The sequence below is a fragment of the Hippocampus guttulatus genome, chromosome 8 (genome assembly GCF_054856545.1).
Source record: "Hippocampus guttulatus isolate MCC_2025c chromosome 8, RoL_Hgut_1.0, whole genome shotgun sequence".
Lineage (NCBI taxonomy): Eukaryota > Metazoa > Chordata > Actinopteri > Syngnathiformes > Syngnathidae > Hippocampus > Hippocampus guttulatus.
In genome coordinates this window covers 4,269,726-4,286,718 of record NC_141268.1, presented here as the reverse complement: position 1 = coordinate 4,286,718, position 16,993 = coordinate 4,269,726, and the positions used below count along the sequence as shown (strand labels likewise).

Genomic DNA, 16,993 nt, shown 5'->3' with positions numbered 1-16,993 from the left:
TGCTGTTTGGATTGTCTATATCGTCTATATTGTTTATACTGTTCAGATTGCATATTATGTCTTTTATACAGTGTAGCTGCTATCTTCTCAGCTGTGTGTTTAATGCACAGCATGTTTGCATGCATATTTGCACTGAGGATTGAGAGAACGAAATTTCATCTGTGCTGCATGTCACATGTAAGGATATTTGACAATAAAGTTGACCTTGACCATGATATCTTAATTAATATACAATAACATATTTGCTGCCATTGCTTTCCAAACAAATATTACCTTAAATTATACACCCATCCATCCATTTTCTGATCCGCTTATCCTCACAAGGGTCGCGGGGCATGCTGGAGCTGGAATTGAACCCCTGCACCTCTGCACTGTGAGTCCGACGCGCGAACCAGTCGGCCCAAATCATATATTATGCATGAAATTATACATAATTTATGCATGAAATCATAAATTTCTGTATGCTGAAACAATGTAAATTCATGTGTTCAGGACATTCACACATAGATTTACAGAGCGCTTCATCAACAATAGTCCAAATCACATTTTGTGTGATGTTTATTCACGTTTTGATTAACATTGTCAACAGTAGGTGACTCAGATTATTATACATTATCATCAACAGCACGAAAAAATATATATATTCTGATCGTAACATCTATCCATCATCTGAAACAAAGGTTGGAGGCATGCTGAACATTATCTCAGCCATTTTCAGGCAGTAGGTGGGGGACACCCTGAACTGGTTGGAAGTCAATCACAGGGCACATATCGACAAAAGACCATTAACACTCACAATCACACCTAGGGAGAATTTAGAGTATTCAATTAACTGACCATTCATGTTTTTGGAATGTGGCAGAAAACTGGAGTACCCGGAGACTGCACTGAGGAAGAGCGCAGCCGGAATCGAACACTGCACCTCTGCACTGTGAGGCCGACGTCCTAACCAGCTGACGACTGGGCTGCCCTAGGCTAATAATAATAAGAAGAAGAATTCCTTTCATTATTATTTCGGGGGCATTTTGGCCTCTAATTAAGCCATTACAAATCGCCACACATCCATCCATCCATCCATTTTCCGAACCGCTTGATCCTCACTAGGGTCGCGGGGGGTGCTGGAGCCCATCCCAGCTGTCTTCGGGCAGTAGGCGGGGGACACCCTGAATCGGTTGCCAGCCAATCGCAGGGCAAATCGCCACACATGAATACAGAAAATAACATGCACACAATAAAAGGAAATGTAACATGCCGAAAGCCAGACACACCTTATAAAACAGCGAAACACTCTATATTGCCATGGTTATCAATTAAAGGTCAAATAAGTCCATATGTATTCAAGCTGAGGGCTGGAAGATCATAACATGCATTGTTTCAGCTACAAATACGTTGTCGCCATCCACTTGACACATATCTAACATTCCATTTACAATGAGGCCTTGAAATCTGCGTGTAATTAGTTTCGTGACTTGACCACGTGAGAAATCCAAAACACTTGTATCTCAAATCATCTTTTCCGATTAAAATGAATTGAAATGCTATAAATCTTTCCTCACCCCCAAAAAAACAACATAAATGTGATCGTGTGCACATTTATCAAGAAAAAATATCACTCCAGCATATTTTTTTAAAAAGTAATGACACAAATGAATAAAAAAAGATTAGTTATTGTCACACTGCATCATTTGTTAAATGCTGCTACTTCTGTGTTACCCGCCTTGGCCACCTGAGGGCAGAATAAGACAGACAAACGGAAACTGCTATTTTCTTATTTTGTATCACAATACAGTAATAGATTTCGAGATCCGGGATAACGATGGAGAGGCAACAGCTTTTCATCAGCACTTGGAGATGAGGAGCTGTAGGACCCCGTTCTTGATGGAGATGCATGAGAAAACATAATACAATTTGAAATAAGGACAAAGTATGTGCATATGTTTTTCAATTAACAATGAACCGAACACAACAAAGGAGACAGGAATCGACTCGAAGCAATCAAAAAATTACCACATACAGCGTTGCCCCCCCCACCCCCGTGTGAAGGGTTCTCTTGCTCTCAAATTTTCTCTCTCTCTCTCTATTTCCCACTCAAATATCAAAACTATTGATCAGCAAACCAACATTATGTGCAATAATTCCAGACAACACAGATTGCACAGTTTACACATTAAAAAAAATTGATAAAAAGGCAGGAAAGAAGTGATGTGTGCAAAATGGTTCTTTAATGAACAAACAAGATATTATTCAGGAAAATGTGGGGACCACACTGGCTCTCAACACAAGGTTGTCAAGTGATTTTTTCCCCCTCTTACAGCTGACAAACAAAGCCATTTGACGTCACTTTGTGATCTGTGAAAGGAGGCTTCCACCTGTCTGTATTCTGCCAAGCAGAGGAGCTGTAACAACTTTGTCCGTCATCAACTTTTCTTCCTTTGTGATTGTGGGAGACGATGCTGCACCCCCATCATGGAAACGGTTCACCATTTTTTTATTCAGTCGGCGAAATATGAAAATAACTCAGAAGGAACCACAGAGCATGTCTTAAGTAGTGCGTAATATTGTACTCCCGTCACCTCCAAAATGGCGGATATGTCTGTTGACGTCGATGTGACGCAAGAGATGTGGCAAACAACTGGTGACCTTGTTAAATGAGTTGTACCTTTCAAAATGGTCATTTCCATCCATCCATCCATCTTCGACCGCTTATCGCGGGCCGGGTCGCGGGGGCAGCAGCTTTAGCGGGGAAGCCCAGACTTCCAGCCCTCCCTGGGGGATCCCGAGGCGTTCCCAGGCCAGCTGGGTGACATAGTCTCTCCAGCGTGTCCTTGGTTGTCCTCGGGGTCTCCTCCTGGTGGGACATGCCCGGAACACCTCACCAGGGAGGCGTTCAGGCGGCATCCGAATCAGATGCCCAAGCCACCTCATCTGGCTCCTCTCGATGTGGAGGAGAAGCGGCTCGACTCTGAGCCCCTCCCGGATGACCGAGCTTCTCACCTTATCTCTAAGGGAGAGCCCGGACACCCTGCGGAGAAAACTCATTTCGGCCGCCTGTATCCGAGATCTCGTTCTTGAGGTCACGACCCATAGCTCGTGACCATAGATGAGGGTTGGAACGTAGATCGACTGGTAAATTGAGAGCTTCGCCCTTTGGCTCAGCTCCTTCTTTACCACGACAGACGATACAACGTCCGCATCACAGCAGACGCTGCACCGATCCGCCTGTCGATCTCTCGCTCCCTCCTGCCCTCACTCGTGAACAAGACCCCAATACTCCTCCACTTGGGGCAAGATCTCCCCCCGACCCAGAGGGGGCACTCCACCCTTTTCCGACTGAAGACCATTGTTTCAGATTTGGAGGCGCTGATTTTCATCCCAACCACTTCACACTCGGCTGCGAAACGCTCCAGTGAGAGATGGAGAGCCCTGCTTGAAGGAGCCAACAGTACCCCATCATCTGCAAAAAGCAGAGATGCAATACTGAGGCCACCAAAATGGACCGCCTCAATGCTTCTGCTGCGCCTAAAAATTCTGTCCATAAAGGTTATGAACAGAATCGGCGACAAAGGGCAGCCTTGGCGGAGTCCCACCCTTACTGGAAACGATTCCGACTGACTGCCGGCAATGCGAACCAAACTCTGACATCGGTGGTAAATATGACCAAACAGCCCATATCAGGGGGTTCGGTACCCCATACCCACGAAGCACCCCCCACAGAACTCCCCGAGGGACACGGTCAAACACCTTCTCCAAATTCACAAAACACATGTAGACTGGTTGGGCGAATTCCCACATATCCTCGAGGACCCTGATAAGGGTGTAGAGCTGGTCCACTGTGCCACGGCCGGGACGAAAAACACACTGCTCCTCCTCAATCTGAGGCTCGACTTCCTGACAGACCCTCCTCTCCAGCATCCCTGAATAGACCTTACCAGGGAGGCTGAGGAGTGTGATCCCTTTGTAGTTGGAACACACCCTCCGGTCCCCCTTTTTAAAAAGAGGGACCACCACCCCGGTCTGCCAATCCAAAGGCACTCTCCCTGCTGGCCACGCGATGTTGCAGAGGCGTGTCAACCAGGACAGCCCCACAACATCCAGAGTCTTGAGGAAGTCCGGGCGGATCTCATCCACCTCTGGCGCCTTGCCACCGAGGAGATTTTTAACCACATCGGTGATTTCAACCACAGAGATAGGAGAGCCCACCTCAGGGTCCTCAGATTCTGCTTCCTCCAAGAAAGGCGTGTTGGTGGAGTTGAGGAGGTCTTCGAAGTACTCTGCCCACCGGTTCACAACGTCCCAAGTCGAAGTCAGCAGCGCCCCATCCCCACTGTACACAGTGTTAGTGGTGCACTGCTTCCCCCTCCTGAGACGTTGGAGGGTGGACCAGAATTTCCTCGAAGCCGTCCAGAAGTCGGCTTCCATAGCTTTACCGAACTCTTCCCAAACCCGGGTTTTTGCCTCGGCGACCACCGAAGCTGCGTTCCGCTGAGCCAGTCAATACCCGTCAGCTGCCTCTAGGGTCCCACAGGCCATAAAGGCCCGATAGGACTCCTTCTTCAGCTTGACGGCATCCCTTACTGCTGGTGTCCACCAGCGAGTACGGGGGTTGCCGAGTACGGCACCAACCACCTTACGTCCACAACTCAGATTGGCCGCATCAATAATAGAGGCACGGAACATGGTCGATTAGGACTCAATGTCTGCCGCATTCCCCGGGACATGGGAAAAGCTCTGCTGGAGGTGGGAGTTGAAACTCTTTCTGACAGGGGATTCCGCCAGATGCTCCCAACAAACTCTCACAATAAGTTTGGGCCTGCCAGGACCGACCGGTATCTTCCCCCACCATCGGAGCCTACTCACCACCAGGTGGTGATCAGTTGACAGCTCCGCCCCTCTCTTCACCCGAGTGTCCAAACATGCGACTGCAAATCCGATGATACAACCACAAAGTCAATCATCGAACTGCGGCCTAGGGTGTCCTGGTGCCAAGTGCACATATGGACACCCTTATGTTTGAACAAGGTCTTCGTTTTGGACAATCCGTGACAGCACAGAAGTCCAATAACAAAACACCACTCGAGTTCTGATCCGGGGGGCCGTTCCTCCCAATCACGCCCTTCGAGGTCTCACTGTCATTGCCCACGTGAGCATTGAAGTCCCCCAGCAGAACAAGGGAGTCCCCAGCAGGAGTACTCTCCAGTAGTGATGGGAAAATGAAGCCTCATGAAGCAATGAGGCTTTCCATCCAACTGGTTCGTTCCTGGCCCGAAGCATCATGAGGCTTTATTTGTACTACTGCGCCATCATGTGGAAAATAAATTTCATGACAGTGATTAAAATGATACCATGGATTTGATGTAGAGGTAAGATCGGGCCAAAAAAATCCAGCCCGACCCAGCCCGCTGGTATTTAAGCCCGACCCGGCCCGAGCCCGACCAATTAACTTGATTTGCAGGCCCGAGCCCGAAGCAAATCCGACATTTCCTATTTCATTTGTGATGACTCGAGAGGAGGAGGGGTGATTTGTGATAACAAATTAAAGCCTGTCTTTTCCACAAAATCTAAGTTAAACAAGTCTGTATAATTATTTACATCCTTTAAACATGTATTTCTGTTTCAGCAGAGGGTACATTAACCGACAATTTTCCATCGTTGACAGATTTTTTTTTTTTTTAAGAGTTGGAGGAAAAATTTAAGACATTCCGTCATTTTGATGGGTTGAAAATTGGGCCATTCACCACAGCAGCAGTACATCCTTAAGAATCGAGCGTGGCACTTGATGAGAGAGAAGCAGCGAGAAAAAGAAGAACAATGACGGCTGGATCATAGAGACATGAATACTACTACATACGTGTTTTGATGAGGCCACTTCTGTTTATTTTTTTTTTTGCGAACCACGGTCTCTCGTGGCCAAAACTAGTCACGGCCTCGTAACGAACAAAAAAAAAAAGTCAGCGAGAGAGAAGCCCGACCCGACCCGCGGGCTCGGGCGGCCCGATCTTACCTCTAGTCAGTGTCACCTGTCAGCTCATTGTCGTCCCAGTGCGCCGTTTTATTTCGAATCACCCGCAAAAATTTTTGTTGGCGGTGACGTAGGAATCCCGTCTCGCGCGGCTTCGGGCGTGGCCACATGCGTAATCGACACATGCCTCGAAGCGCGCTTCGCAGATTTTTTTCCGGTTTACTCGGCACACGCATCGGAGCCTCGGCACAGTTGGGCACATCACTACTCTCCAGCACACCCTCCAAGGACTCCAAAAAAGGGTGGGTACGCTGAGTTTGGTGCATATGCACAACACAGTCAGGACCCTTCCCCCCACCCGAAGGCGGAGGGAGGCAACCCTCTTGTCGACCGGCGTGAACCCCAATGTACAGGCACTGAGCCGGGGGGCAATGAGTATGCCCACACCTGCTCTGCGCCTCTCACCGTGAGCAACTCCAGCGTGGAAGAGAGTCCAACCCCTCTCGAGAGAACTGGTACCAGAACCCAGGCTGTGTGTCGAGGCAAGTCCAACTATATCCAGTCGGAACTTCTCTACCTCGCACACCAGCTCGGGCTCCTTCCCTGCAAAGAGGTGACATTCCACGTCCCTTGAGCTAGCTTCTGCAGCTGAGGATCGGACCGCCAGGGTCCCCGCCTTTGGCTGCCGCCCAGCTCACATTGCACCCGACCCCTTTGGCCCATCCCATGGGTGGTGAGCCCATGAGAAGGGGGACCCACGTTGCCTCTTCGGGCTGAGCCCGGCTTGGCCGCCAACGAGCCCCACCTCCAGGCCTGGCTCCAGAGGGGGGCCCCAGTGACCCGCGTCTGGGCAAGGGAAACTGAGTGCCATTTATTTTATTCATCATAAGGGGTTTATGAGCCATGCTTTGTCTGGTCGCTCACCTCGGACCTGTTTGCCATGGGTGACCCTGCCAGGGGCATAAAGCCCCAGACAACTTAGCTCCTAGGATCATTGGAACACACAAAATTGGTGCCGTTGTTAAATCCAGCTTCTTTCACCTTAGACAGCTGGCCAAAATAAAACCTCTCCTCTCACATGAACACTTTGAGACAGTAATTCATGCCTATGTCACATCCCGGCTCGATTACTGCAATGCCCTTTACTTTGGAGTCAGCCAGTCCTCCATTAAGCGCCTTCAGCTGGTCCAGAATGCCGCTGCTCACCTCTTGACTGGTACTCGTAAGAGGGAGCACATAACTCCTACTCTGGCATCCCTTCACTGGCTCCCCATTCATTTTAGAGTTATTTTCAAGATCCTCTTATTTGTTTTCAAATCTCTGAATAATCTCGCGCCACTTTACCTCTCTGAGCTTATCCGCCCCTACACACCTGCCCGGCGCCTCAGGTCTGTGGACCAGACCTTATTAGAAGTACCAAGAACTAAACTGAGGCTCAGAGGGGATCGAGCCTTTTCTGTTGCTGGTCCCTCTCTCTGGAATGACCTCCCACTGAACATTCGGCAAGCCTCCTCGCTGCCCATCTTCAAAACCCTCCTCAAAACTCACTTGCATTCTTTGGCATTCGACTCAGCATGACTTAGATTTGTTCATGGTTTTACTGTTTGGTGCTTTCTACCGCCTTTATTACCGATTTGTCTTACTGTTTATTGTGCATGTTAAATTGCTCCATGTACAGCACTTTGTATGCAGCGATGGCTGTTTGAAAGTGCTCTATAAATACTGTTGACTTGACTTGACTTGACACAAACCCCTCCACCACGGTAAGGTGACGGCTCACGGAGGGGAAAATGGTCATTTCATCACTTTTAATTTTTTAAAAGAAATACATACAAGCCTTTGTGACAAAAGAAAAGTCCTCCAGATATTATTGCATGTAATGCTCGACTTCATTTGATTTTTAAATTTTATTTCACAATTACTGCTGACCATGACATTGCATGCTATCCTATAGAGAATGGATTTTTGCAACTACTAACAGAGTCAAATATAATATGAGGAAAAAAATGTTTCCAGATTTACCCTCTACAAGTTCTCAATTTGATTTCTCAAGATGGAGGCTTCTGTTGCCATCTCTTCCTCTGTTCTCCACTTTGAGGGCACATCCTCATCTTGGCCATCATGTTTTTGGAGCTGCAAATACAAATGATATTTTGTTATACAATATTCAAATGTGATTTGTTTTACTTTCCTCACATGGCATGAAACATGATGTGGAATGTTGTAAGGTGAATGTTGCAAGAAAGGCAAGAGATAAAGCAATAGGTGGAAACGCTGGTGTCGTGGTCATAGAAACCATTCATCGATACAATCTTACACAGTATTAATTCAACTCAACTTTATTGTAGAGCACTTTAAAACAACCACCGCTGTCTACAAAGTGTTGTACGTGGAGCACAAATAATTCATACAACAACAAAAAATAAAACAATAAATTAATAACTAAGACAGTAGAAAACAAAAACTGTCAGACTAAAAATCAAGACTCATGCTTAGAGCCAAAAGCTAAAAAATAAAAATGACAACAGAAATATTTAGTCTTGGAAAAAAATAAAATAAAAAGATGCAACCAAACTAATTAGGAGAGCCGTCATTGTGCGGCAAGAATAATAACTCAAAACAAACAGGCAAAACAACAAATGAGCTCACTGGGGAAACAAGTGGAAGCTTTTGACTGGACAAATCAAAGAGACTCAAACTCTATGCTCAGGAATCACGAACCTTTTTGAAACCGGGAGTGCCTTCTTGTGTACTGATTAATGTGAAGGGCTACCAATTTGATGCACACTTTTGAAAAAACTAATTTCTCAAATAAGCTTTATATGTTATGATGAATTATGATATTCATTGGTGTGAAGACACTGATTATGTTCATGATATCTCACAATAATTAGGCATCAGACAAATATCAATATACAGAGCTGTGCAGTTCACTCAAGTCATTTTCACTATAATTCTACGGTAATTTATTCCACTAATTTTGCTCACCTATTACCTAAAATTCTATCTTCTACAGTACGTTGTGTGTCAGAGCCAGAGCTGAAATGTAATTTGTTGTCCAATCTTCATATCATCAAACACATCAAACGTTTTCTCTCAACAGCAAAATAATGGTAGCATATCTTCCTCACGATAAGGCGCACCTAAAAGCATACAATTTTCTCAAAAGCCGACAATGCGCCTTATAATCCAATGCACCTTATATATGGATCAATATTCTGATTTCTCCGACGTGGTATTTTAAATGTTCTGAAAGCACTTTGTTCCAGCTGCAGCGGTTGTGAAGGCTCATTATTAATAAAGTTGTATTATATTGTATTCCCTTTAGGATGCATAACGCAACCGCAGCTTCTCTTCTGTGCGCCTTATAATGCGGTGCGCCCAATATATGAAAAACAGTTTTAAAATAGGCCATTCATTGAAGGTGCGCCTGATTCTCCAAAGCGCCTTATAGTGCGAAAATATGGTAATTTGTAACTGTTCCAGTACTTTTGGAAGGGAGTGTGAGTGTAATACAGCCATTGAAAAAAATATGAGACCACCCTTGTTTCTTCAGTTTCCTGTTCATTTTAAATACCTGGTACAACTGAAGCTATGCTTATTTGGAACAATATACCGTATTGGCCTGAATATAAGACCGTTTTTTTGCATTGAAATGAGACTGAAAAAGTGGGGGTCGTCTTATATTCGGGGTCTAGACATTATACCCATTCACGACGCTAGATGGCGCCAGATATCATTGAAGCGAATGCTGAACTTGACTTCCCAGGCCAAAGTGAACCCCTGTCACGAAGAATAAAAGTAAAAATAGCAGTAGCATGAAGAAGAAAAATAAAAAAATAGCGGTAAGAAAGAAAAGAGAAGAAAATAGAGATAACAGAAAATGGAGAAATGTCGCGGCAATCTGGAGAAAAGTGGGTCAAATATCAGCCAGGTTAACCGGCAGCTGAGGAGAAGTTATGATTAATTTACATTTCAAAAACCAGAAGCCATTCATTTACGAATGTGATTGCACTTTAGCTTACATATTTAAATTTTCAGATATTAAGATTTGAATGAGGCAAAATAACATGCTTTTTCTCTCAAATATATTGTTATAATCATTTGTTTCAGATGTACTGTAATTATTTTCTCTATAAAAATTATTAATTTGGTGTTCAAAAAGTATTTTTTCAAACTTGTCTTGAAAAAGAGGGGGTCGTCTTATATTCGAGCCAATATGGTATTTATGAAAAAAAGGTGAATTTAAGAGTTGTTTTCTTGATAATTACCAAAGTTTTTCTTGACGATATCCATAACTGTGGCAGTGTAGTAGTGTGTTGATCTTTGAATCTCTCATATGGCTATATGTGTGCATGGGACTCAAACCAACGCTTTCATCAAAATATTTCATTGATCCTGAAGGAAAATGTATGTTGTTTGTATTATCTGCCTATGTGATTTAATGACATCATTAGTTTTTTTCCCCCTCCTCCCACCACTTACGTTAAAGGCGTACAAGTGGCCACTCTCTTATTTGTCACAGGACTTATTTTCAAAAATTGCACACAATAGGCGATTTTTCTCCTCGCCCCCAGGGACGTGTTCCTCTATTAAGCCATTATGAAGCCACTCAGGTCCTACCCTTCCAAAAATTTGTTACACTTAATACATTTAACTTTTTAATGCAAAATAAAAACGAAATACCAAGCTGCTGATTTTAGGCTATATTCATAATTAATGTGAGCGGAGCGCAAGCGGCACCCCGCCAGCACATGACGATGAAGATGACAAAACATCGGTGTGATCACTATGTTGAAGTTTTTCTTTTTATCTTAAACTGGCTCACCTTAACCCTTTCATGCAACCTGATAACATGATAAGCTGTCCACTGTAATAACCGCTGTCCTTGAAAGGATTAAACAGAATCCAGTGTTGCAGTGTAACCAAAGATGGATTTCATGCATACATAATACATAAATTGTTGTTGTGCAAACTGAAAATTCATTTCCAGTCAGTGGGAGCACACCTGGTCCAAATACGCTCACCAAACGTCGACAATATATCATATTACAGTAATTAGTGAAAAAGAATTCAGCGGCAGTCACTTTCTGGTCACCTGCGAGGAGTCTGAAAATGGCTATCACAAACAACTACAACACTAATGGCGTCCTGAGTTTGATTATGAATCATTTGATTTTTATTTCATCTATGCCTGTCATGCAAACCATGACTCGTCCGCATGTGTGGTGCACAAGCATGGATGCTGGGCAAAACTGACCAATACACACTGGCTTTACTTTTGCCGTACCAACTTCAAACGCGTTAGGTCATGAGCACAGTGTTCTGAGTAAATAACTTGTATAGGCTTTACGAGATACACAACACAAAAAGTACAGTCTGCATCCATGCCCTAAATACACTCTCACACTGTTGAAGAGCCTCTTTAATGCACAAAGCACTTTGAGGCTGGTCCATCTCCACCCATCACATGAATTATCACCATATAAATACTTTGGCGGGTTGGGGGTTGTATCTGCTGGCAAAGTATTGCAGAGGTTTGTGTTTCAGGGGGCGAAAACTCATTCTCAAAAGCCTTTGGACTAATTTATTCTTTCTCTATCTCCCCCTCCTCCTCCTGCTTACAACAGCAGGTAATTCCCTCAGCAGCCCATTTTCGCACTTTATTTGTTAAACCATTCCCACCTTTCAGCAATCCTACCCAAGCGCAAGGATTGGATTTTAATCAGTCATGGAATCGTACACCTCCCACATAATACGTAGAAAAAAAAAGTCGCAGTGCATGAATTCAGAATGAAAATTTGTAGTCACATTAATATGATGTGAAGAGAAACCACCTTAAAATTCACCCTGCAACAACAACAAAAAGCACCTACCAGGGCCACAGTACTCACATGCAACATACAATTATAATGCGGAATGCAAATATCGGAACGTACAACTTTACACATTTTATACACTACTTTGATTTAATGGTGATTACTGTATTTTCCGGACTATAAGTCGCTCCGGAGTATAGGTCGCACCAACCATAAAATGTACAATAACGAATTAAAAAATCATATATTAGTCGCACTGGAGTCACATTTTGGGGGGAAATGTATTTGATAAAATCCAACACCAAGAACATACATGCCATCTTAAAGGCAATTTAAAATAAAAATAAAATAGAAAACAACACGCTGAATAAGTGTACGATATGCTAACGTTACATGATGCATAAACGATGAACTGAGAACGTGCCTGGTATTTTCAAGTAACATATTAAGAGTTATTCAGATAACTATAGCATAAAGAACATGCTAACAAGTTCACCAAAGCATCAATGTCACTCCAAGTCACTAAATCCAATGAAATCGTCATCCTCTGTGTCATTTTAAAACAACTCCACCAGGTAGAAGATGCAGCGCTTCCTCTTCTACGTCGCTTTCGTCAGACTCATCGTGGTTTTATTAACACAGGTCTAGAGCAGCCTCTTGTGGTTAAATGTGAAAATAACATGTGAAATGATAATGTGTTAATAATTTCACCCATAAATATTTAAACACGTGGACTGCACTTCTCGGGGACGGCTTCACACTTGGCCCGAACTTTTGTGGTCCCATAAATTGCTTGGACAGTTTTATTCTGGATTTGTCTACACCAGCTGGACAACAACAGACCAATGCATGTGTTGATATTGTTCTGGGTTAGCAAGGTGCAACTCACTTTGCCAATTTGTGTCCCTTTCCAAATTTTCCACAGTGGTTACAATGGATTCAATCAAGAGCAGCTCAAAGCAAAGAGTTGATGTCATCATTCCGGGATATGTAATATTTTGTAGGTCCTGGAGTCTTGTTTGTCACGAATGTGGTGGTGGTGGAGAACCCCACAAAGCAGGCAGGAGGGAGGGAGGAGCAGGATGAGCCCTACAGAGCCACCTGTTGTTCCCAAACAGATCAAACGTGACACTCCTGGTGACATTTGACAGCATACCTTGTTTCTCAGATAAATGGCATATGGCGCTTTACAACGGCACCCATTCACCCATATATTCTTATACCAATGGGATGGGGATATAGATCAGGATTGGTTGTCATTCTTTGATTTGAATGTGACAACAACCGCAGTGTGTCGTTATCTTCATCATTGGATTTCTCCTCATCAGTTATTTCTAGGACTAGGTTACACTCCATGTCATGTTGAATTTCTTCACCTAATCTATCCTCACTGTCATTTTCCTGGCCTCTCCCCACCTCATTAGTGTGTTTTTACCATCAAAAATGTATCAAGAACTTCACTGATGATATATTGATCTTGCATTGTACTACCACACAACAAACTGTGGGCAAAGCCTCAAAATTAATTATTTTTATTTGAGTTTATTGTTGTTGTTTTTTTTGTTAAGTATACGAAAAGTTGTGTGAGTCTTGGGTGCATGCATGGTGCGTCATCTGACAAATGCCTGAGCTCAGCTTTTTACAGTAACTGTTGTCTCTCCCATTCTTTTTTATTTTTTATTTTTTACACAAAGAGTGTACAAGATTTGAATATAATATAAGGCCGGTTGTGTGTGTTCAAACCTCTGAGTGGACAAAGTCATGAAATCATTCAAATTAACCACAACTTGCAATGATAAAACATTTAAAATGACCATTTTTGACTGGAACCCAACACAAGGGATTTATATAATTATTAACATATTTTCATTGCAAAAAAAGTCCCTCAAACATTTACAAATGATTTTTTTTGTGGAATGGTGCTAAACACTTTGACCTTTCAGTCCACAATGATAACAAAAGAAAGCCCTTAAGTGTGGAAGTACCGACGGCACCGTCTAAAGTCGTACAAAAAAGTAGATTGGGGTTGGAAATACTGGATTCTATACAGACACTGTATGTAGCAATGGAGCCCTCTCAGCACCAATCATTCACAGTTGGGAAAGCAATATCAGGCCAGAGAAAGAGAAAGAAATTGCAGTTGATTAACCTCTGGAAACCCCATTTTCTCCTGTGCTGCCTGGGTGTTGGACATCGCGCAGACCACAATCATATGTCAAACAGGATACACTTTCATTAAGCAGTGACCTCACATGGTGACCCAGGGGTCAACTTGACCTCTGTACCATCTACAACTGAAGCAGGAAAAAAAAATAAAGAAAAACTCTAGGAAACTGTGGGCAACGATCAATATACTTGTAACATGCCATGGTAGAAGGTTTGAGCAGAAAATTCCCATTTGCAGGAATCCCGAATGAGATGACATTGGGTCAACGGCCCCCCACACCCAAGACCAACCTTGGCCTTCCAACTAGACGACAAGTAATTGAATGATTGGTGTCTACTTCTACCGTATATTAATCACAGGATTAACACAAGGTTTTGGGCATTTAAGGAACACACAACAGCTGATAACCTTTTGCGTACAGAGTATAAAATCAGCTCTAAGTGGGTAAAAACAGCAATGTAAACAACTATAGTTCAGACAACAATACATTATGCCCTTGGCATGAATATAAATGCAAATTACAGGCAGCCCTTGGTTTATTATATTCCTGACAATGAGGTTTCAAGATTTTGAACAGTGAGCATACATGGTTCATTGTTTTATATTTATGGCCTAAAAATATTTACCGGATTGATGAATGTACTACTGTGTTAGTGTACGGCGTTGATAGACTACAGCACATTCCGACGAGTCCAAATTCAGGTTGTGTCGCCACCATAGAAGGGAATCTAGACACATATCCAAGCACCCATTGAAGTTTATTCATTATCCAAGTGGTCCCCATGTAGCAGGAAGCTCATGACAATTTTTGATTTGTAATTTAATCTGAATTACAATTGCGCTAAAAACAAAAAAACAAACAAACTCAAACTCTGCTATATATTTAGGTTTCACACAACAGAACAAACCAGATAACACACATGCAGGCATGCAAGGAGAGATGTCAGAAATCGACATGCAAAGAGGGCCACACGTCTTCACTTACAGGTGGTGGGGTCAGTGCCTTGCTCAGAGGCTTATAGACGAGTGATGCTCTGATATGTGGAAACGTTTTCGCCATATATCAATGCTTTTCACGACCGATCACATAAATTTATCAACCTCAGCTCGTATTTGTAGCCTGGAGCCAACTAGAGACCAGCCTGTGTGCAGTCTGGCGTTCCTTCCAATATTGCTGAACACTGTATATGTTACAGACCAAACCAGGAACTGAATATTAATATATCGTTGTGCACGATCCATATTGTCAATTTGAAATAATGTCTTGTTTATGTACGTTAAAGGGTTGGAAATTTGGATATAATGCTATTTAAAACTGATTCATCATGCATCCATTACATTTTCTAATCCGCTTATCCTTACGAGGGTCGCAGGCGTGCTGACCCAGCTCTCTTGGGGGGGACACCCTGAACCGGTTGCCAGCCAATCGCAGGACACACATAGACGAACAACCATTCACGCTCACAATCACACCGAAGGACAATTTAGTGTGTTCCATGATGTTTTTACAATGTGGGAGGAAAGTGGAGTACCCGGAGAAAACCCAGGCAGGCCCCGGGGAGAGCATGCATACACTGCACCTCTGCACTGTAAGGTGAACATGCTAACCAGTCAACCACGAACCATCTGAAAAACTAAGCTTACCCGCTCATACATTTGATTGAGGCCTTCCAAACAATTTACAATCATTTTATTTTCGTTTTTTTCTTCTCTTATTTATTTACTCTTAAATGTTTTTCAAGTTTTCTGCTAATGTGTTTAAATTGTTTACATTTTTCCAAGTTTCTTTAAGTTTCTCTGTTTTGCTTCTGAATGTCGTTAACGGTTGTGTTTGTTGATGCTTGTGGGTGAAAAAAAAACACCTTGCATCAGACCCTCAACTGGAAAACCCATCACCGTTAAACCCCTCAGTCCGCACCCCGATGACGGCACCCACCGCAGTTCGCGATGTGATGATCTCAAAAGTAGTCAAAAGCATTCGGAAGCACACACAGACATCAATGTATGAAATCTCACAACATCCTCCTCAACAAAGGCAAACACGTATCTTTATTCATTTACTTATTTTGGCTATTTTCATGAACGGATACTCCAACCTTTCTACATATTAATATGAGAGGAAGAAGAAGAAGCAAGGGAAGTAACTGCTCAGTGAAAAGAACACTTCCGTGGCTTCCAGAAATGAAACACTGCTATCAAACAAATCACAAATTCATAAGGAAAGAACGGCATACACGAAGGAGGAGCAGCAATCCTGATAAGAAAAAAAAATTGACTCGAGTGATGTTGATTTTGGTCTTTGCCAAAGGAAACAGAAAGGAAATGAATATGTTGCCATCAAAATGAAAATCCACACACATCGGCCCATCACTGTCACCGCCGTCTACTATCCCCCTGGAATAAAACCATCAACTGCTCTGCCCCAAGCTACTTTCAAACCTAGGTATCATCTCATTATTAGAGTCCTTAATGTTAAAAAACAGATTGCCCCCACCCCTCACCAAAACAAAACAAAAGACTGCACGAAAGCAAATTCTAAATGAAATACAATTGTAAATCAAGCCTGTCTAAAAGTCCAGCCCGGGGGCCAAATGCGTCCGTGTTTAAATTGACACCAACCCGCAGCATCTGGCAAAAAAATTATCATGTCAGCATTGTTGACAACAGTAGAAAATACCCATGTGCAAAAAACAATTTTATATGTCAAAAGAGGATGGCGGCAGACCTGTGGCCGCACTCTCGGGTGCTTTTCGGAATTGCGCTCGGAGTGCGTTTTGCCGCTCTCAGAGTCGTGTTAGGTGAATTTGCGAACACACGCCTCGCTGCATGGTCCTTGTGTGGCCCTTTCCAGCCCATTTCTAAAATGGAGACTAGCAAAGAAATGGAAACTTGACAGAGAGGGCTGTCATTTCCATGAAAAGTGGAAATTGGGATTTATTTTTCAATTATATACAAAACAACCGTGTCTGTCGAATTTGCTAAAAGGCTGTGGTTGTTTTCAAGAAGGAATTCACTTTCAAGGGGCAGTACAAGATGAAACAAGCAAAC

At 43.3% G+C, this 16,993-nt stretch overlaps 1 protein-coding gene across 5 annotated transcripts in view; it reads right to left on the bottom strand.

Annotated features, from left to right (window-relative positions):
* The window catches only part of fhit (fragile histidine triad diadenosine triphosphatase), a 214,057-nt gene that overhangs the window by 10,386 nt on the left and 186,678 nt on the right, over positions 1–16,993 (bottom strand). For 2 of the 5 annotated variants that reach the window (XM_086117877.1, XM_086117874.1), the window contains exon 8: positions 7,982–8,092. In XM_086117877.1, coding sequence (XP_085974003.1) covers positions 7,985–8,092 — 108 coding nt within the window. In that variant the 3' untranslated portion in view covers positions 7,982–7,984. Of the gene's footprint in view, positions 1–496; positions 1,875–2,200; positions 6,806–7,847; positions 8,093–16,993 lie in introns of those variants that run through there. The other 3 variants (XM_086117875.1, XM_086117873.1, XM_086117872.1) reach the window with 3 other exon arrangements.